We start from the raw sequence: 22,970 nt of genomic DNA on the forward strand, positions 1-22,970 counted from the left end.
CCCTCACTTGCCCCGTGCCCCCACCGCAGGGCTGAAGGCGACGGAACCGAGCCTTTGCACCCCCACCAGCCCCGCTCCCTGGCGTCTCCCGGCCGCCGGGCTCGCCCGCTCAAACGTGGCGGAACAACCGGAGCCGGGCCCCGCCCTGCTGGAAGACAGGGCGGGCCAGGCAAGGCAGGCGCGGGGCGGGGCAGGCGCGGGGCGGGGCGGGGCGGGGCTCCGGCTGGCGGGGCGCGGCCAGCGTGCAGGGCTGGGCCAGCGTGCGGGGCTCCTCCCCTTTCCTCCGGCGGCGCCGGCGGCCGCAGAACTTCCGGGTCGGCGCGGAGGCGGGGCGGAGGCGCCGCGGCGGCTGTTATTGTTCGGCTGGGCTCGGTCGGGCGCTGTCTACCTCGGCTCTGCGGGTGTCAGTTCGTCCGGCTTCCTCACAGCCGCTCACTCCCGACGGCTGACAGCAGCAGCGGCGGCGGCGGGCGGCGCCTGGCGTTTCGAGGCTGAGCGGCACCGGGGTTGGGGCGCGGAGGAGGAGCAGCAGCGGGAGGAGGAGCCGTGTGCCCTGGCACTGAGCGGCCGCGGCCATGGCGTACGCCTATCTCTTCAAGTACATCATAATCGGCGACACAGGTGAGGGCCCCGGGCGCGGCCGGGCGGGTGTCGGCGGCCTCCGGACCCGGGCTGAGGGGCAAACGGCGTCTGGCGGTGGCGGGGACGCGGACTCCACCCGGCGCCTCCCTCCTGGCCGCGCCGCTCCATTTCCGCAGTGCTGGAGCTGGTGACGTGGGCACTGCGAGCGGCCGCGGCCTGGCCAGGCCCGGTCTGCGGCCCCCGACCCGGCCAGTCTTGCAGCTGAGGGCCGCGGCAGCCGTTTGCGACGCCCGATTCAAGAAGTGTGTGACAGGAGGGGAGGCCTAGCGCAGGGCCGCCGGGGCCCGACTCACATGACTGCACCCCACCCCCAGGGCCCCTTGCGTTAAGTCTCTTCGCGGCCCCAGGAAAAAGAAGGAGGGAAACCTAGGGGAGCAGAAGGTGTTGGGGCCCGGGTCTTAGTTCCTGACCAGTCCAACCTTCCTCCACCAGCACGCATCTATCAAGGTCTGGGCAAGGCGCTTTTTGGCGTGGGACAGGCAGCCGAGAAAGAGAAAAGGAAACCTTTAAAATACGTATTTTATATATATACATATATATAAAATATGCTTTTTTAACACCTTCAACTCTCACGTCAGAATAAGTCACATCTCATTACTTGACGGCTGGAGAATCCCTTTCGGGGTTAGGAAAGCATGAACGAGTTCTGTGGACTTTTGCCACGTGTGAACTGGGGTTATTTAATAGTAATGTAAAGTCGTTCAGTGCTCTGGGTGTGTACTTAGGTATGTGTATGTTGAGGACGCTGATGTTTTAGATATGTCAAGTCCGGTGTCACAACTGCTAATTTTCAGGTGAGCTCATGTCCATGAGCTGAAAGAAATTCAGTTATTCTCACTTAAAATGACGTCCTAGTATATTTCACAGAAAAGTAAACAGACTCTTCATAGATATTTTTAATACCTGTGATTTGGCATTACTTTGAATCTAATAATAAACATAAAGATTGTTTAGATGTTGCAACTATTAATATACCAGAGTCTGATTTCAGTGGTTACTCTTGCACAACTTTGGACCCTTTGCACAACTTTGGTCATGTAAGCAGCAGTTTGTAGTTGAACTAATGATGTGGCAGGTTCTATAAGTAACTAAAGAAGCATGTTGGCCGGACGCGGTGGCTCACGCCTGTAATCCCAGCACTTTCGGAGGCCGAGGTGGGGGATCACCTGAGATCAGGAGTTCGAGACCTGCTTGGCCAACGTGGTGAAACCCCGTCTCTACTAAAAGTACAAAAGTTAGCCGGGCGTCGTGGCAGGCGCCTGTAATCCCAGCCACTTGGGAGGCTGAGGCGGGAGGATCACTTGAGCCCGGAAGGTGGAGTTTGCAAAAAAAAAAAAAAAAAGCATATTTATTGCTGCCTGAAAGAAAAAATTTCTGCTAGATACATGAGTTTTCAGCAAAGTTTTCTGATGCGTGCGTGCGTGTGTGTGTGGAAATTGGATTTGTAAACTTTAAAAGAAAAATGCTGTGGTGTATTTGGAAGAAGGAGAATTCTAAAGTCTTCTGGCAAAATTTCATTTAGGCTGTAAAAACAAGATTGGAGAGGAATGCCACATTAACTGTAATATGAGTGGGTTTGAGAAATAGAAGCTTGTGACTGTGGCATTTGGCTATCTCATTAGTGGTGAAGATTCAAATCAGACTTTGCTGGTTGCCTTTTTTCAGTTTTTTATTTGAGGCTGTACTGTGGATAAATAAAGTATTGTGCATGGAGTAGTGGGGCTACAAATCCTAACAAGTTAATGCTCTGTTCTCTTGGAATTTGCTCTTCTCCAAAAGCAGTCCCCACGCAGTTCAAAGGGAAGACACTTCTTTCTTGTCATTGCTGCTGATACGACCTAGTTCAGGAACAGAATTCTTGACGCTGTATAGTCTGCAGCAGTACTTCTCCCCACTCCAGTTCAGCCAGTGTAGTTTACTGTCAGTTTAATCATCCTGAAGCGTGAATGTCAAAAGGCTACTCCTGTTTGCTCACAATTTTTAGTTTGACCTTCAATGAACTCTATATTTTAGCCCCTATCTACATTTCTCGCCTTCTTTCCCGCTATTCCCCACCTTGCTTCTGCCATTGAGTGCCAGTGACTGATTTTGGTGTTTTTTTCCTGGGCACTGCTAGTCTCTATTCTTAGAGTGCTTTCTGGCACAATCTCTCCCTGTGGAAAATCCATCAGTCCTTCAAAGTCTTATCTGAGTTTTCCATAATGCCTTCACAGTCAACATATATTAAGCTCGTATTGTGTGAAGATTTTCACAGTATCCTGGCTGAAAGTGACTACTCCGTTTCTGAATTTATGTTTCTCACTTTGTGTCATTCTTCTGATATTGATCCCAGACTTTTCTGTTGTATAGATACTTGTATAGGCACCTCTATTATGTAGGCACCTATTATTTACTTCTTGAAGGCAGAAAAGATGTTTTGTATGGCTCTGTATTTCTTTCAGGAAGAGTGTAGTAGAAGGTAGGCCCTGTACATTTAATTAATAAGAGAGGAGCCAAACAGGCTACTATATTCCTGTTTGTATATATTAATAACTTAACAGAAGTGGTGTCGTTGTTGTTGTTGTTGTTGCCCAGTTCTGCCATCTTCTTGCTTACTAATTTGGGCAAAATCCTTTACCATATTTCTTTAATGCAGAGTGTACCCATAGTTGTAAGATACACTCAGTGTGGCCCTCCCCTAGAAAAGATGACTTTAAAATCAGTAATGTGAGATCCACTTTGATTTTTTAAAAAGTCAGGGTCAAAAACATGCATCTTAGAATGAAGGAAATCACCTGATTTTTCTGTTTCCCTGTTTCCGTAACCTATAACCTTCTCTCAGTATGTGGGATAAAATGAGGATAAATGTGAAAGTACTTTGATTTCTCAAAGGAAAGGAACAATGCACATTTTTCCTTTTCAGAATTCCCTCTTTAATAGAAGAGGTTTTAAAAACTTTTACATGATCATGATGATACTATTGAGCTGTTTTCTTACTGTAAGACTAAATGCAGTTAAAATGTAGCTTTAAATTTTTTCCTTGTTCCTGTCTTGTTTCTGAATCATTTAGTAAAATGTGTCATTTAAATCTAGATGTAAAGTGGAAAGTGGTTTTTAATAAGCAGTTATTTATTTAATAAGCAGTTAATTATCAAGCATGGAGAGAAAAAATACAAATCTATAGTAATTTTTCTTCTGAAATTCTAGCATCTGCCAACCATTTTAACCTTATCACTAACCCTCCCTGCTGCTCAACGCTCAGCAAGGTAAACAAAGGCACAGGTTTGGTTGTGTTCTTATTTCTGCTAATATCTGAAGCACTCCTTCTTGTTCTTCCCTATCAAAAAAAGTTATGTCAAAAATTTTTGTCACCTGGCCAACTCCTTTTTATCCATTCTTTTGAGAGTTTAACAAATCCTACCACTCCCTGTTGCATTTTATGCTGGTCCCCTCCTCTCTTCCCTCATTCTGTTTCCCTTCTCTTCAGTCCCAGTCCCACTTACATTTTATTTTTTATTTTTCACTCTTATGTATATACCCACCACTTCCATTTTATTTTATTTTACTTATATTATTTATCTATCTATTGAGACATGATCTCTGTTGCCCAGGCAGGAGTGCAGTGGCACTATCACGGCTCACTCACTACAGCTTCAGTCTCCTGGGCCTAAGCAATCCTCCCACCTAAGTCTTCCAAGTAGCTGGGAACACAGGCACATGCCACCATGCCTGGCTAATTTTTAAATTTTTGTAGAGATGGGCTCTCACTGTGTTGCTCAGGCTGGTCTCAAACTCCTGGGCTTAAGCCATCCTCCCACTTCAGCCTCCCAAAGTGCCAGATTACAAGCACAAGCCACAGCTCTCAGCCCCACTTGCATTTTAAATTATCTTTTTAGTTAGGAAGGTCTTTGCCTTTGTCTTAGATGCCAGGGTACACCATTGAGTGTCAGATTTATTTAATAGTTAAGTGGATGGATCCTTGAGGGGAGGCACTAGGTGATGTTTCAGCTGAAATTAGAATGATGAGTAGGCACCGCCAGAGTGGGCATGGGGGAATGTCTGGTATGTAGTTGAAAGTTTATTTCTGGCTCAGGAGAGAGTGATCTGGGATAGAGACTTGGGAGCTAATAACATAAAATGGAGTCCCTATTACCTGAGAGTTCATTTTCTGAGCTTTTGAAATTACAAGGTTATGTAGGGAAGAAAAATTCTCATGATATGAAAATAATTATTAATAAGTTATCACCTTAAAAAATTAACTACTCAAGTTTACTTCTAATTCCCATCCTCCTGATTGGCGTAGGGGCTTGCTGATCATAATATAGTTCAAATTAGTTGCAAAGTGAAATTATGTATCATGCTAAAATTGCAAGCATTTGTTTCTTTTTTTTGAGACGGAGTTTTGCTCTTGTCACCCAGGCTGGAGTGCAGTGGCGCCATCTGGGTTCACTGCAACCTCCACCTCTTAGGTTCAAGCGATTCTCCTGCCTCAGCCTCCCCAGTAGCTGGGATTACAGGCATCTGCCCCCACGCCCAGCTGATTTTTGTATTTTTAGTAGAGATGGAGTTTTGCCATGTTGGTCTGACTGGGTCTCAAACTCCTGACCTCAGGTGGTCCACTCACCTCGGCCTCCTTAAGTGCTGGGATTACAGGTGTGAGCCACCGCGGCAAGGCAGCATTTGTTTCTTTGATACAAGTGATTTGGAGCATTGGTTCACATGCAAAACCATTGACAAATGGGGATCTAACAAAGTTGTCCTCCTGGAATGAAGTAGGTGGTGATTGTTCATTGAATGAATTGACAGATGAAAGCTTGGATGTAATGGTGGGAAATACTAGTGTTCATGGGGCACATGGGGAAAGTTATCAGCATAGTAGGCTAACAAGGAATAATCAAAAGAGCAAGAGAGACCTGGGCAGTACAGTGTCATGGAATCTGCAGAGAAGGCAGATCCCAGAGGAGGGAGTGGTTACCAGTGTCATGTGCAGTAGAGGTCAGGGACTATTGGTTGAAATGGTAGGAAGACATTAGTGCTTTGCCACAGTGTTTGATTCAGATGTCAGTGAGGGGGAGAACTAAGGTGTATTTTCATTTATGTTGTTAAAAAACTGTGGATTTTTATATATGTGTAAATAGAAAAAGTCCCAAGACTACACACTTAACTGTTACTTCTGGGGAGGAGAGTAGAATTATATGCTTATATTGATTACACTGAAAGAGTTGGTGTTGGTGAAATGGGGCTTTTTATATTGTAGGGTCCTCCTACTTTCTTTTTTAAAAAAAAATTTAAACAATATTACACATAGTATTGGTGGTTTTACAAAAAGAGTTATTGGGAAGTTACAAGTAGAACCATGCATGGGTTATTTTATTGAAGAATAAATGTGAGTGTGTGTTTGTATTTTAAGATAGGAGAGACTTGAGGTTGAAAGGTTAAATACAAGAGAAGGGGAGGTAAGGAGCAAAGTTGTAGAGGATTTGGGGAAGGATTGGGGAAGGAAGGGGATTAGATTCTCAGTAGCTCTAGAGAAAAACAGAAGGAAGACCTCTTCCTGTGGGAGACTCAAATTTGAGTTTCTTTAGATTCTTGTGAATCACTGGAGTGTTTGTTTAAAAAAAAAATATTCAGCAGCCCAACCCCTAGAGATTTTGATTGACTAGATTTGAGGTGGAGCTGAATGTTGCAAAACCTGCGGCCAGAAATACTAGTCATTTTATTTTATTATATAAGCAGATTTGTTAGAATTACCTTCAAAAAACAACCTGGGAAGTTCAGAGGTAGAAAAATTCTATTAAAGCTTTTTTATTGAGATGTAGCATGCATATAAAAGAATATATAAAATACATATACACAGTTTAATAGTTTTAAAGAATAATGATAAACACCCATGCAAAGGGACTCCACATTCTTTTTCTTTTTTTTTTTTCTTGAGACAATCTCGCTGTCACCCAGGCTGGAGTGCAGTGGCGCAATCTCAGCTCACTGCAACTTCTGCCTCCTGGATTCACGCCATTCTCCTGCCTCAGCCTCCCGAATAGCTGGGACTACAGGCGCCCGCCACCACGCCCAGCTAATTTTTTGTATTTTTAGTGAAGACGGGCTTTCACTGTGTTAGCCAGGATGGTCTTGATCTCCTGACCTCGTGATCCGCCCGCCTCTGCCTCCCAAAATGCTGGGATTACAGGCATGAGCCACCACGCCCGGCCGAGGACTCCACATGCTTACATATGTCTCTTTCTCAACCAGTTTTCCACTGGCCTGAATTTTATATTAATCCTCCCCTGCTTTTCTTCATAGTTGTATCACTTATGGATTCCTAAACTGTATTATTTAGTTTTGCCCATTTTTAGATGTGCTTAGCTGTTTCATTGATCAAATGAGAGCTGAAACATATCTTTTAACATCATTTACAATTTAGATGATATACTTTTGTTAACCTTCATTTTTTTTTTTTTTTTTTTTTGAGACAAGTCTTGCTTTGTCGCCCAGGCTAGAGTGCAGTGGCGCGATCTCGGCTCACTGCAAGCTCCGTTTCCTGGGTTCACACCATTCTCCTGCCTCAGCCTCCCAAGTAGCTGGGACTACAGGCACCCATGACCATGCCCGGCTAATTTTTTGTGTTTTTAGTAGAGACGGGGTTTCACCATGTTAGCCAGGATAGTCTCGATCTCCTGACCTCATGATCCGCCTGCCTCGGCCTCCAAATTTTTGCTTTATGTATGTTATTGGTAGTCTTTCAGGATTTTTGACTAGCTCTTTTCTGTCTGTTTTCTAACCCAGTTTATTTACTACTTCCTCCCCGTAATATTTATACCGTGCCTGAGACTTTATAGTGAATCATAGAGGCTATTGTCCCTGTTGTTCTCATTCCTTTTTACCTTTCTTAAACTCCTCTGGTGACTCTCCCTACTCATCTTCTCAATTGGTGTTCTGTCCTTTCTGTCCCATGCCATTCCTGTCCAGCATGAAAGTTTCTCTTTTATCTCCCCAACTGCTTCCCTCCTTCATTTTAATTCTTCAGCTCTCCTCCTCTTGCAGTAGCCAGTCAGTTTGATGTTTTATTTGAGCAGACCCTAATTTTGCCATCTCAGCTGTTTTTCCCTCTCCTTCTGGCCCAGCTATGCTTACTTCATTTGTTATTCTCTGCTCATCTTTAGTCTATGAGGCTGTGTCCTTTGCTACAAAAGATGCAGCCATATGCAGACCTCTCTTGTCCCTCTCCTAACCTTACATTTTCTACAAGAAACTGTCCCATTTGATTTCATTAGCCTTGATTATTTGCAAGTTTTAAAATACTCTAGTTTTAGCTGTTACTTTTCACTTGTAAGTAAGAGATCCCTGGCAAAAAGGTTCTAGATTCTCTCTCCTGTAATGCACACATAGTAGCCCCCTTTTAATTTCTGCAGTGTTTCTTAACTCAAACTATTAATATTTGGTTCTCATCCATGGAAATGCTGTTTTAGTCACTCTCCGGGGAGTCCCAGACATCAGTATTTTTTAAAAGTATTGTTTGTATTGATGGTAGTACTGTAACATTCCACTGCTGGTAAGCCATGGGCCTTTTTTGCTTATTTTTCTAAAATTGATTCTTCTTTTTCTGCTGCCAAATTTTCTGCTTTGGGGGATTTTATTTAATCCCTAAGGTGTAGCCAGACTGAATTTGTATGGAATTCTCCATCACATTAGCTTTTGGCATTGTGGTCTGTATAGCAGATTCTCATGAGTAATCCTCCACACTTTTTATAGTTCCTACACCATATCAAAAGCTTATTATCTGTTAATTCTTCAACAGATACATGAGATTACTGTTTTACAGATGGAGAAACTGAGTTGTGTCATTTGGGGCAAATTATCTTAGTAGATGGTTGATCTGGTTTGGCTCTGTGTCCCACTCGAATCTCATCTCAAATTTTAATTTCTGTAGTCCCCACGTGTTAAGGGAGGGATCCCGTGGGAGGTGATTGGATCATGGGGTCAGTTTCCCCCATGCTGATCTACTGATAGTGAGTGCTCATGAGATCTGATGGTTTTATAAGTGTTTGACAGTTCCTCATTCATACTCTGTTTTTCTCCTGCCGCCACGTAATATGTGCCTGCTTCCCCTTCTGCCATGATTATAAGTTTTCTGAGGCCTCCCCAGCCATGCAGAACTGTGAGTCAATTAAGCCTCTTTATAAATTACCCAGTCTCGGGTAGTATCTTTATAGCAGTGTGAAAACGAACGAATACAGTGGTAGAACAAAGATCTAGGGGTGTCTGACTCCACGGGCCATTCTCTTGATTACAGGGTGGTCTGGCTCCATTCCCCTTTGCTCTTTCCTTCCCCATATCTTCTGAGTTTTTACTTTTCATAGCCATAATGAAGCTTTAGGTTTCTCCCAGTTCTCACTTTAAAATATTCTCATTTTCAGGTATAGCTGAGAGTCACTGTGTTTTTAGCCAAATCTAAGGGAGAAAATGAATATTGATAGCAGCATGCTGTAGCCAGCTCCTTAAAGGAAGGATGGTGCCTGGTACAGAGTTAGAGTTAGTGCTTCAGTAAATAATGAATGTGTGCTAGGTAGGTTCTGCTGGGTAGGCTGCATGCATTGACCAATTTATTCCTCCTTGTTTCAAAACAGGATTTAAGGGCACTTATATATTTTTTTTTTTAGTTTTTTTAATGTAAGTGAGAGAATAAAGATACATGTATATATGTATATATATGTCTATATGTATATATGTGTCTATATGTATATATGTGTGTGTGTACATATATATATATATGTTTTCTATTGCTAGCATAACAAATACCAGAAACTTAGCAACTGAAACAACATGAATTTATCTTACGGTTCTATAGTTCAGAAGTCTAACGTGTCACTGGGCTGAAATCCAGGTTTCAACAGGACTGGGTTCCCTTCTAGAGAGTCTTGGCTCATTCAGGTTGTTGGCAGAATATACTTCCATGAAACTGTAGGGCTGAGACCCCGTTTCCTTCCTGGCTATCATCTGAGAGCTTTTCCCGACTTCTAGAGTCCACCCACCTACCCACGTCCCTTGGCCCATGGCCCCCTTCCTCCATCTTCACAACCAACAACAGTGGGTCATGTCCTTCTTGTGTCTCATCTTTCTTGTTGGGCCATCCCAAGTCTCTCTGTTTTAGGAAAGGTTTTCTACTTTTAAGGACTCATGTGATTAGATTGGGCTTACCTGGATAATACATGCTAATCTCCCCATCTCAAGGTCTAATCTTAATCAAATCTACAAAATCCCCTTTGCCATGCTAGGGTAAAATATTCACAGGTTCTGGGGATTAGGATGTTAATATCTTTTGGAGGGCATTTTTCCGCTTACCATAAAGGCCTGCATTAGTCCATTCTCACACTGCTATAAAGAACTACCTGAGGCCAGGCATGATGGTTCACGCCTGTAATCCTAGCACTTTGGAGGCTGAGGCGGGTGCATTGCCTGCGCTGAGGAGTTCGAGACCAGCCTGGGCAACACGGTGAAACCCCATCTCTACTAAAATACAAAAAAATTAGCCAGGTGTGGCGGCATGCGCCTGTAATCCCAGCTACTTGGGAGGCTGAGACAAGAGCATCATTTGAACCCGGGAGGGAGAGGTTGCAGTGAGCTGAGATGGCACCATTGCACTCCAGCCTGGGCGACAGTGCGAGACTCCATCTCAAAAAAAAAAAAAAAAGAAGTACTTGGGACTGGGGAATTTATGAAGAAAAAGAGGTTTAATTAACTCACAATTCCACAGGCTGTAAAGGAAGCATGGCTGGGAGGCCTTAGGAAACTTATAATCATGGCAGAAGGTGAAGGGGAAGCAAGCACATCTAGCCATGTCAGACCAGGAAAGAGAGAGTGAAGGGGGAAGTGCTACACACTTTTAAGCAACCAGATCTCGTGAGAACTCACTGTCACTGAGAACAGCAAGGGGGGGAATCCACCTCTGTGACCCAATCAGCTCCCACCAGGCCCCTCCCCCAACATTGGAAATTACAATTTGATGTGAGATTTGGGTGGAGACACAGAGCCAGACAATTTCAAGGGCTAAGGAGCAAATGGTAGAAACAGTAAAATAAGATCAGAAGAGGTTTAATTGACTCACAGTTCTGGATAGCTGGAGAGGCCACAGGAAAATTACAATCATGGCAGAAGGCAAAGGGGAAGCAGGCACCTTCTTCACAAGGCGGCAGGAGAGGAACGATGGAGGAAGGGCCATGCCTTATTAAACAACCAGATTGGCCACTCCCCTAGCATGTGGGGATTACAATTCCAGATGAGATTTTCATGGGGACACAGAGCCAAACCATATCAGGACATTAATACTCAAAGTCTATGATATGAGGTGGTGTAGACTTCTTTGAAGTGGTCACTGAATTTAACACTAACCAGTGCAAAAAGACAACCCTGCTCATTTACCCTAATCATAGTATCCATTATTTTTTTTTTTGAAGTATGTTCATGTATATACTTAGTAACTGCTGACATTGAGAATCTTGAAAGAAGCTTTGCTTCTGATTCCTCTTAAAAATAATACAGTATAGCGAGTGTAAATATACAACTGCTTTTATAGGGCATTTTCTCTAGAGGCATAACTCATTGAATCTATGAGGAAGACACCATTTTATAGGTGAGGAAAGGGACACTGGTTATCACATAGTCTTTTTGTATACAGCTAGTAACTGACCAATATGGAACTTGAACCCAGGTTTTTCGGACTCCAAAGTTCATGCTCTCTTCCCCATATTACAGTTCCTGATTCCCATAAATTTCACATCAGACCTCTTCTGTTGGCTTACTGTTTGGTCTGTTAAGTTTCTGTGAGAGTACATAGCCTTCAATTCCCTTAAATAGGTAGGACCTCCATTCATGCATAATAGTGCAGAACTATCCTATATAAAAGTAGGATAAAGTACTTTCTCTGCTATTTACCAGCCATGTGACTATGGGCAACCCATTTGATCTTTCTGAGTCTTTGCGTCGTTATCTATAAAATGGGAATGAATAAATGATATCATATGTGTAACAGTGACTTGAATAACAAATGATTATATCTTTTTTATCCTGCTTCTTTGAATGTTACTAGAATTTCCCCATATGCATTTGAAAAATTCACCCAAATCTGACCAGTGCTGTATAGTGTCTAATGCTAATAATAGCAAAAACATAATTTTTTTTGCCCTCTGTGTGTTCTAATACGTTGATCGTCCCACTGTCCCCCACTTAGCTTGCTTGTTTTTGACCAGCTGCTACAAGGATAACAAGCATGTTATCCTTGATTCTAATTGTTTTTTTTCTACCCTGTGTTGGCGTTTTTATTTGTTTGCATCAAGTTGTTTTATGGCAAGTTTGTTATCAAGATTCCTTTTATTTCAGATATCTATATTTTTGGCAGCTTTGCTTAATTTAGAGTGAATGGCCATCCAAGTCCACTTATGATTTATCTTGTTTAAGAGATGAGGTCTCACTATGTTGCCTAGGCTGGTCTGTCAAACTCCTGGCCTCAAGTGATCCTCCCGCCTCAGCCCCCTGAAAGTGCTGGGATTACAGGTGTGAGTTACTGTGCTTGGCTCCTGGTAATGATTTAAAAGACTCGGTAGGATTTTGTTCTGTGAAGGAACAGAAACGCACTCCAGCTAGCTCAAGAAAAGAGATTTATGATAAGAATTTAAAGAGGGCTTATAGGAATCCAAGTAAAACAGTGTAACAGATCTTGGGCAATTGGCTACTCTGAAGTTTTTGTTTTCTTCTCATGGCTTCTCTCTTGACCCATTAAGCATGTTTCTTTTTTTTTTTCTTTGTCTTTTTCTTCTTTTTTAAAAAATCTTTTCATTATTGATTTCTGACTTTATTACACTTAGAGACTGTAGGCTATATGTACTGATTCTTCAGTGTGTGAGACTAATTTTGTAGCCAAGTACTTGATTGGTTTTTGTACATGTTCCATATGTGCTTGAAAAGTATATTCTTGTGTGTGTAGTAAGTTCAGGTTTCCGTACATGTCTGTTAGATCAGACTTGATATTAGCGTGGATTATATCTTCTATATAGTCTTTTGTCTACTTCTTTTTTGACCTTTGGGGAGAGATGTTAAAATCTCATATTGTGACAATGGATTTTTCTTGTTCTTCTGTCAGATTATTTCTCCCCTCCCCGCGTGAATTTGGGGGCTAATTTGTAAGGTATTTATGACCCATACATCTTACGGAGGAGTTACTCCGTTGTCATTAGGTTTCCCTTCATTTGTTTCTTAGTACGGTTTTTTGAATTCAGGTATTTGATATTAATTTTGCATATTTGGTTCATATTTGCTTTGTTTAGGAAGTAAACATTACACTTGACTCTGAAACATTTTTGCTCATTACTTTGGGGGTTTATCTATATTAATACATTTCATTCTATTTTATTGATATTAATTGCTTGATTATGTTCTGTTGTTTGACTATACTGCAGTTTTCTCCATTCTTTCACTTATGGACATCTTAAAGTTGTTTATTTTGTTGTAAAAGATGATACTCCATAGATTATTCTTGTGCCTGCCTCCTTGAGCTGGGTGCTAGAGTTTTAGAAATAAATCTTGCAGCGGATTTGTGGGTGGAAGCTGTATACATCTTTGGCTTTACCAGCATATCTAAATCTCTCTCCAAAGTAATCAGTTGACTCATTCTGGTTCTATGTCACCTTTTTTTTGAGACAGGGTCTTGCTCTGTCACCCAGGCTGGAGTGCAATAGCATTATCATGACTTGCAGCCTCTGCCTCCTGGGCTCAAGGGATCCTCCCAGCATAGCCTCCCAAGTAGCTGAGGTCACAGGCACATGCCACCACACCTGGCTAATTTTTTTTTCTTTTTTTTTTTTTGAGAGAGAGAGAGTCTCGCTCTGTCACCCAGGCTGGAGTGCAGTGACACAGTCTTGGCTCACTGCAACCTCTGCCTCCTGGTTTCAAGCCGTTCTGCCTCAGCCTCTCAAGTAGCTGGGATTACAGGCACACACCAACACACCTGGCTACTTTTTGTGTTTTTAGTAGAGACAGGGTTTCAACGCGTTGGCCAGGCTAGTTTCAAACTCCTGACCTCACGTGATCTGCCCACCTCAACCTCTCAAAGTGCTGGGATTACTAATGTGAGCCACCATGCCTGGCTGCTCCTGGCTGATTTTTAAATTTTCTGCAGAAATGAGTCTTGCCATGTTTCCCAGGCTGGTCTCCAACTCCTGGGCTCAGGTGATCCTCCCACCTTGGCCTTCCAAAGTGTTGGATTACAATATGAACCACCATGCCCAGCCCTTTATCACCGTTTTTTTAAAAAAAGGCCTATGTTTTAATGTAGCCCATTTCTATATTTTTAAAAATTTCAATCTAGGCGTCTGTATTTTAACAGGAGAATTTAATGTTTTTATATATATTGTAATCACTGATGGATTTGGGTTTATTTCTACTATCAAGTACCACCCTGGTTCAGTCATATAGACAAAGATCAAGGTGTAGATCACAGGCATGCCCACTTGTCATGGGCTTTTGGGTTTAGAAGGGCACATGTCTTGGCACAGGAAACAATGTGGTAGATTTTCCAAGCATGTATAGGTCACCTATTCCTTGCAGGCCAGTAGAAAGATTACTGAAGAGAAGATACCTGCCACTAACTTACTAGTGCACATGAACAATTAATTTAAATTCTGAAATTTTCTGTTTCTAAAACAGGTATAGTACCTGCCTAGTGCACCCTATAGGGTTATTCACCAAGACTCAGGGTTTTGTTTTGTTTTGTTCCCCTAGCTTTACAGCTGTCTTTAAAATTTAAGTGTCAGTCATTTGTTTCCTTCATTTATTTACAGTTGATATATCAGTGTCAGTGGTGTATTCATGCTTGTTCTGCTGCCCCAGCATTATTAAAATTGATGGATGGCCCTTTTGCATTTGTCCTTCTTTAGAAATAACTACTATGTAGTCCTCGCTGGTTATTTTAGCTTAGACACCACTCTTGAAAATTTTCCGAGAGCCTGGTATTTGTAATTAGCATATCTCGATTAATGTGGTGTCTGTACTGTTTACTTGTGACCTCAGTAAAGTTCATACCTCTTCAGTTTTAGTTTTCTCATCTGGAAAAACCAATAGCAATGCCTGGATTATCTATACCTCACAGGATTTTTGTGAGCTTAAAGTAAATAATATGTGAAGGTAAGGTGCCTTGTAAGCTGCAAAGTGCTTTATTAATAGTAATACCTTAGAGATAATGTTTCCTATCTGTTGAGCATCCTAAAATTTAGTGGGGTTGGTCTTGCCTATAGAAAAAAGCTGTTCACTGTGCTGATCATGTGTTAACCACAAAATGGCTCTCCTTGATTCTGTTGTCCTCCTTGACTCAATAAAAGAAAGTTCTTTTCCATCTCAGATGTCTTCATGGTCCACTTGAGATTGAGAAGAATATCAAGGAGGTACTGTTTGTCACTACTCTTCAGGGAAGAGATGGGAAGGCCAGTAGTCATCTTCTACCTTGATTTTTTTTTTTTTTTTAACACGGATTTTCGCTCTTGTTGCCCAGGCTATCGCGATCTTGGCTCACTGCAACCTCTGCCTCCTGGGTTCAAGTGATTCTCCTGCCACACCCTCCCGAGTAGCTGGGATTACAGGCGCGCATTGCCATGCCCAACTAATTTTTTTGTATTTTTAGTAGGGACAGGGTTTCACCATGTTGGTCAAGCTGGCCTCGAACTCCTGACCTCAGGTGATCCACTCGCCTTGGCCTCCCAAAGTGCTGGGATTACAGGCATGAGCCACCGTGCCCAGCCTACCTTGATTTCTTCTACACTCACTCTTAGTATCTTGTGGTACCACTTGAATGATTTCAGTCAATTTTGAACCCCTTTGGAAAGAGGTGGTTTTGTAGTTTGTGGTTTTGTAGACAGGGTTTTTCACCATGTTGGTCAGGCTGGTGTCAAACTTGTGACCTCAGGTAATCCACCCGCCTCGACCTCCCAAAGTGCAGGGATTACAGGCGTGAGCCACCACACCTGGCCCATCTAATTCTTTTGTAATGCTAGTTCCAATCCACTAAATTGGTTTCATGACCTAACTAGTTATGGCTTACTGTCTAAAAAACATCACACCAGAGGACCTCTCTAGTTCCAACAAAACCGACATCCCACAATTCTAAGAGGTATTTATAACTTTTCTTTTTTATTTTATTTTATTTTATTTTATTTATTTTCAGGTAGAGTCTCACTCTGTTGCCCAGTGGGAGTGCAGTGGCTCACTGCAGCCTTGACCTCCCTGGCTCAAGCAATCCTCCTGCCTCAGCCTTCTGAGTAGTTGGGACTGCAGGTGCACACAACCATGGCTGGCTAATTTTTGATTTTTTGTAGAGACAGGATCTCACTAGGTTGCCCCAACTGGTGTCAAACTCCTGGCCTCAAGCAGTCCTCCCACCTCAGCCTCCCAGTGCTGGGATTACAAGCATGAGCTACCATGCCTGGCCGTATAGCCCAGTTTTATTCTTCCTGATTTTTCTTAAACATTCTAGCCGTTTTCCACTATTAAGATAAACTAGTGAGGAAAGTTCCATGAGTTGGGAGGAAGAAAGGAATAGGGATGCCATTTTTGCCACATTCTTACTTGCTATTAGATTTAATACCTTTGTAACTTATTCCCTAATAAAATTATCGAATGCTGTATTTTCTAACTTTTTAAGATTTAAATCATATCTAGCTTTGTATTTGCAAAAATACTGCACTTGAAGACAAACTATGTCTTTCCTAAGAAAATTTAAATTCTACCTATATTCAAATACCCTCAACTTTACCAAATTAAATTTGGCTTATCTAATGAAGGATACATTATTCATGCTAGTTGTATCATTGGGAGTTCAATTAGGAAACAGAAACTACACAGGAATTTGAACAGAGAAAGTCTAATGTAAACAGTCCTTAACTGTAACGTAGAATTAGAGTAATGGGAGAATTGGCTAAGAGGTAGAGAGAACTCTGAAGACTGTGGTAACAGCAGATAGGGTAGTAGTCACTACCTCTAAGGCTATGCAGAGCATGGAAGGAAGGACAGATCTGACATTCAAACCTCATTGGAGGGGCATGGCTGAGGCCTACTGGATGTCAGAGACATTAACTAAGGGGCTGAAATGGGCTGGACAGCTGCCCTCTTTGTGCTCAGCTTCTATGGTGTGTGTGTGCCCTGAGAACTCCATGAAAAGCAACCTGAAGGAGTGCTGGGGGCAGATGGCCATAGAGGGGTGCTGAGTGCTGATGAAGCTGTCATGCCCTGTGCCCTACCAAGGTAGAAAGGTTTCAGTCTCACTTGAAGGACAGTGAAGGGTGGATTTGGAGCAAGAAGGCAGTCAATTGAAAACTGGCACATGAGAGTACTCACTACCTTTTGAAAGGAAAATAACACTTAAGTTTGGGGCAGATAATGATACAGATACAATTCTAATTTAATGCAGTCATATTTTCATTCTCTAGCGTCATTTCCCCATCTGAAAAATCCACTGTTGAATAAAATTTTGTTTTAGAAATTGATAGTTTTTTTTTCTTGAGATGTAGGCTAGAGTTGTTTGATAGAATAGTCTATTACTTTGTGATCTTTCCAGTGAGCATGAGATGCATTAATTCATTCCCTGAGCATCTGCTTTTAAGCCAGTCCACTGTGCAAGGTCGTTTTCAAAATACAGAAAGGCAAATGTTACTGCTCCTGAGGAGTAAAGCTAGATATATAAACTGATAATAAAAGTACCATGTGATAAGTGCTTAATCAAGTATGTACGTATAGAGTAATTTGGCCTTAGCAGATAAAGTGAGCTTGTCTTTAGGTACTGGGAAAGGAAAAAGAAGTGATTTTTCCTAGATGCATTATCTCTTTTATTACATATTATCTCTTTTATTTCTCACAATAGCCAATGAATAAGGTGGTATGATTACCATTACACAAATAAGCAAACAAGGCCTAGAAACCTGAAGCAACTTTTTCAATCAGCGTCATACACAGGATTCAAATCTAGCCCAGTAAATATTTGTTATCTCTTAAACTGGTCATGTACTTTGAAATGAAGAACGCATAAGTTCACCAAATATAAAACGTAGGACTAAATGCAATTGTGAAGGATTTAAAAAGTATATTTGATGCATCCTTGCCCTTATGAGGTTTATAGTCTAGCTGTGCTTGTAGAATATAATAAGGGCTCTGACTGAGGAACTGGAAGAAAGTATGGCATTTTGTAAGAGGGGGAATGCCTTTTTCCTCCTTCTTGGAAAATCATAGGGTACAATAACATTTGAACTGGTTCTGACAAGTAGAAATGGTAAAAAATCAAAATATAAAAATAGGAGTAAACAGGAAGGTAGTTGACTGCTAAGTTCCACACCTTGTACTGTCCTTGATATGAACGGTCCAGTTTAACTTTAGTATGGACCCTGTGTCAGGCTGTTATGAGAAATAAGGCTGGAAAGATAAATCCATTAAACATGGTGGACCTAGGGAGGTACATGTGACAGGTTAAGGTAGAGTTTGAACTCTATTTTGTAGACAGTGGAATGCATTGAAGTTTTTGAAAGAAAGAGTATACAACTAGAATTATAATTAACTTTAAAACCAAATACGGTATATATTCATATTTTAATATAGTAGCGTAGACATACTAGATGTTAAATGTAATCCTTCTGTCTCATCCATTCTCTTTTTGTCTTTTTCTCATCCATTCCTGGTGCAGTCATATGTAGAATAGATTAGAAGGGTATGGGTATATAGTTAGATGGTAATTAAAATGTTCCAGAGAAGAGGTTCCTAGAGGCCTTGTCTAAGGCAGTGGTAATGAAAATAAAAGGAGGTTACAGATGAGAGCTGGAATTATCAGGGTTTAGTGAAGGATAGCATAGGGAGTGAAAAGTGTTAAAAATGAAGATCATTTTCAGACACTTTTCCATTTCTGAAAAGTGTATACTTCAAATACTGCCTGCCTGCCTCCCTCCCTCCCTTCCTTCTTTTTGCGACAGTCTCTCTCCGTCGCTCAGGCTGAAGTGCAATGGCGCAATCTTGGCTCACTGCAACTTCTGCCTCACAGGTTCAAGCGATTCCCGTTCCTCAGCCTCTCAAGTAGCTGGGATTACAGGCGTGTGCCACCACGCCTGGCTAATTTTGTTACATTTTTAGTAGAGATGGGCTTTCCCCATGTTGGCCAGGCTGGCCTGGAACTTCTGACCTCAAGTGATCTGCCCACCTTGGCCTTCCAAAGTGCTGGGATTACAAGTGTGAGCCACCGTGCCCAGCCCATTTTTTTTATATAAGAGTAATGCCTACACATGGTAATGTTAAAACAATATGGAAGGGCAGAAGATTGGATATGGTGATGAGAGATGACATTATATAAGACACAATGGGGAAAAACCTTTTCCTTATGTGAAAACTCTGGGGCAGAAGTCAACTCTTCTAGTGTGGGCTGTGCATAGTAATTTCCTTCCCAAGAATACAGTATGGAAAAGAGGGGGAAAGTTCCTTTCCATTGGAGAAGCCTGACAGACTACCTTAGCCAGGTTATGAAGGTTAAAGTCAACAGTGATCAGTCACATTGATAGTATGTACCCTTGATATGATGTGATGAAAATGGTATTCTTTCTCTGTCATCTTCCTTCCAAACACTTATAATCCCAGTCTAATCATGAAAAAATTAGACAAATTTCAACACAGGGCATGTTACAAAATACCTAATCAGTACTCAAAACTGTCAAGAACATCAAAAAAGGAAAGCATGAGAAACTGTTACAACCAAGAGGAACCTTAAGAAGGCCTGACAATTAAATGTAATATGGTTTCTTAGATGTGATCCTGAGACAACAAAAGGACATTAGGTAAAAACTAAGGGAAAAAATTAGAACTTTAAGGGAGTTAAAGGTAAAGAGATTTTATAAAGAGTGCAGGATAAAGAATAATCCCAGCACTTTGGGAGGCAGTCAGATCACCTGAAGTCAGGAGTTCCAGATCAGCCTGGCCAACATGATGAAACCCCATCTCTACTAAAAATACAAAAATTAGCCAGACGTGGTGGCAGGCACCTGTAATCCCAGCTACTCAGCAGGCTGAGGCAGGAGAAGTGCTTGAACCCAGGAGGCAGAGGTTGCAGTGAGCTAAGATCACACCATTGCACTCCAGACTGGGCGACGAGCACAACTCCATTAACCATTGTGTAACCAGTTAAGGTGCTTAGTAAGTAGTTGCTGAATATATCATATGATTACAGTTCTTCATAAGTCTATTTTTAAGGTCTAGGCCTTCAGTGAGGCCTACTTCATCTAGTGGCTGAAACACAGGTCTAGATTTGGTTTCCTGGAGTCCACGTCACACCCAGGCTGAGCGAGATAATCACAGAAACTTGTCAGTGTTCTTTCTCTTCTAGCATTGACAACAGAGGCTATTGTGTTTTTCCCCTGAAACCAGACAGTTAAATAAATTATTTTTTACATTCACAGGCAGAAAATGTTCATCTTTGAAAAAATCAGATGCGGCCTGGAGCAGCACCCTCCCCTACCTCACCAAAAATAAATAAAAACCAGAAGGAAAAAATTTTTAATAAAAATCAGGAGAATACAAAGGAAGATACTTCTACCTTTGTAAAGAGAGGTGTGTCTTATGGAAAGCTTCCTAGAGGATATGACACTTGAGTTAAGTCTTAAAGATGAGTAGCTGAGTAGACAAAAGAAGTCGCTGGTTATTAGAGAAAGAACACTGAATAGGCTGGGTGCAGTGGCTCATGCCTGTAATCCCAGCACTTTGGGAGACCAAGTCAGGCAGATCACGAGGTCAGGAGATCGAGACCATTGTGGCTAACACGGTGAAACCCCATCTCTACTAAAAATACAAAAAATTAGCCAGGCGTGGTGGCATGTGCCTGTAGTCCCAGCTACTTGGGAACTGAGGCAGGAGAATCGCTTGAACCTGGGAGGCAGAGGTTGCAGTGAGTGTCGAGATCACGCCACTGTACTCCTGCCTGACGACAGAGTGAGAATCCGTCAAAAAAAAAGAAAGAACACTGAATAAATGTATGCAGAGGCCCAATGTGTAAGAGATATTGACATATAGGAACATAGGCTTTCAGCTGAGTTTATATCTCATTTACTCATTTTTGTGATTTTGGTCTCATCCCAGAAGTGTTTTAATATTGGGGGTACTTTAATATTGTAAAAGAAAGAAACAGAAATAGTAGTAGATGATTGCATCAAGGGAAAGAGGGTAGAGGGTTAGTTCTTCATATTGTCCATTTCTTTTTTTAATTGATTCTTTAGCAACTCTCAGCTTTGTTAGTGTACTTTTTTCTGCACTTTGCAGTTTCCAGGAGAAAGATCTTTTACATTCTGAAAGCCACATCCTCTTGGGAACTTTATTTTTATTACCAAACTTGATGCCTGGAATATAGTAGGCATGCATTCAATTAATATTCTTTGAATAACTATCTCTTCTCTTCCCTCCTAGCTTTCACTGGACAGCCTTCTCAAATAAATGCTCTGTATTCCCAATTTTCTTTTCCCACACCACTCAATATTTCTTGTGTTTGAGTAACTTACTGATTGCACTAGGAATTATTATAGACAGAATCAACAAGACTGGGAAACTAACAACGTAAGAGTCCTAAGAGGAATGAAAGATGACTCTTGATTAGTGTATGAGGATTTTAGGGCCACTGTGACAGCTTACGAGCTTGGTGGCTTAAAATCACAGAAAGTTGTTCTGTCACATTTCTGGAGGCCAGAAGCCTGATATTAGGTGTGTTCTCTCAGAAGGCTCCAGGGAGAATCCTGCCTTGCCTCTTCCAGCTTGTGGTGGCTCCAAGCATTCATTGGCTTCTGGCAGCAGAACTGTACTCTCTATCCCTGTCTTCATTCACTTAACTGTACTCTCTATCCCTGTCTTCATTCACTTTGCTTTCTCCCCTGTGTCTTTGTCTCCTTCTGCCTTTCTCCTAGGACACTTGTCATTGGATTTAGGCCCCACCCTAAATCCAGGATCCTTAATTACATCTGCAAAGATCCTTTTTCCAAATAAAGTCACATTCATGGTTCTAGGGTCAGGATTTGGACATATCTTTTGGGGGGCCATTATCTATTCAATTTACTACAGTAAACCGCCAGAGAGTATGTAGCTGATGAAATGGAGGTTATTCTCTTGGATGCAAGGGGATAATGTACGGCGAACCAACAGCATGAAAACAATTCCGAAATCGTTCTATTTAAAAAGAGAGTGATAGCTGGGCACAGTGGCTCATGCCTGTAATCCCAGCACTTTGGGAGGCTAAGGCAGGTGGATCACCTGAGGTCAGGAGTTCGGTTCAAGACCAGCTTGGCCAGTATGGTGAAACCCCGTCTCTACTAAAAATACGAAAATTAGCCAGTCATGTTGGCGGGTGCCTGTAATCCCAGCTACTCAGGAGGCTGAGGCAGGAGAATCACTTGAACTCAGGGGGTGGAGGTTGCAGTGAGCCGAGATTGCGCCACTGCACTCCAGCCTGGGTGACAGAGTGAGACTCCGTCTCAAAAAAAAAAAAAAAAAAAGTGATAAATTGCAGATATTTTCTTCAATTCTTTTTTTTTTTTTTCTCACTGTTGCCCAGGCTGAAGTGTAGTGGCGTGATCTCGGCTTACTGCAGCCTCCGCCTCCTGGATTCAAGCTATTTCGGCTAATTTTTATATTTTTAGTAGAGACAGGGTTTCACCATATTGGCCAGGCTGGTCTCGAACTCCTGACCTCAAGTGATCTGCCCACCTCAGCCTCCCAAAGTGCTAGGATTACAGGCGTGAGCCACCACGCCCAGCCCAATTCATTTTTTAAAATATATATTTAAGTTTTTTAACTTGGTCAGGTGAGTTTAGTTGGAGATAATGCTCTCTTAGCTGTATTCATCTTGAAGAATCCTCAGTTTAACATTTGTATTAAAACTTTAAATTTGCAAAATGCTACCACATTTTATCATTTGAGCCTCATGACATTCCTCTGAAGTAGGAATGCTATTTTTTTTTTCCCTAGTGCCTTTTTTTTTTTTTTTTTTTAAATAGAGATGGGGTCTCAGTATGTTGCCCAGGCTGGTCTTTAAACTCCTTGCCTCAAGTGATTCTCCCACCTCCACCTCCCAAAGTGCTGGAATTATAGGTGTGAGCCCCTGGCCTGTATTTTCATTTTGCAATTTTATACATGTGGAAATGGAGCTCAGTCTCCATAACTAACTTGCTTGAGGTCACACGTTATGAAATTATCCAGATGGATTTGAACACTGGTGTTAAAACTGTAAAGCCTGTTGTTTATTAATTTTCTGTTTGAAAAGGGCAGACTTTATTTTTTCATGTTTCACGGTTTTTCAGTTTGTA

At 41.9% G+C, this 22,970-nt stretch overlaps 1 protein-coding gene across 1 annotated transcript in view; it reads left to right on the forward strand.

The window, feature by feature from the left end:
* Positions 1-213: 213 nt before the first annotated feature.
* The window catches only part of RAB2A (RAB2A, member RAS oncogene family), a 97,413-nt gene continuing 74,656 nt past the window's right edge, over positions 214-22,970 (forward strand). The window contains exon 1 of the mRNA XM_034966125.3: positions 214-621. Within this exon, the coding sequence (XP_034822016.1) occupies positions 576-621 (46 nt within the window). The 5' untranslated portion in view covers positions 214-575. The remainder of the gene's footprint in view (positions 622-22,970) is intronic.

This window comes from Pan paniscus, chromosome 7 (genome assembly GCF_029289425.2).
Source record: "Pan paniscus chromosome 7, NHGRI_mPanPan1-v2.0_pri, whole genome shotgun sequence".
NCBI classification, from domain to species: domain Eukaryota; kingdom Metazoa; phylum Chordata; class Mammalia; order Primates; family Hominidae; genus Pan; species Pan paniscus.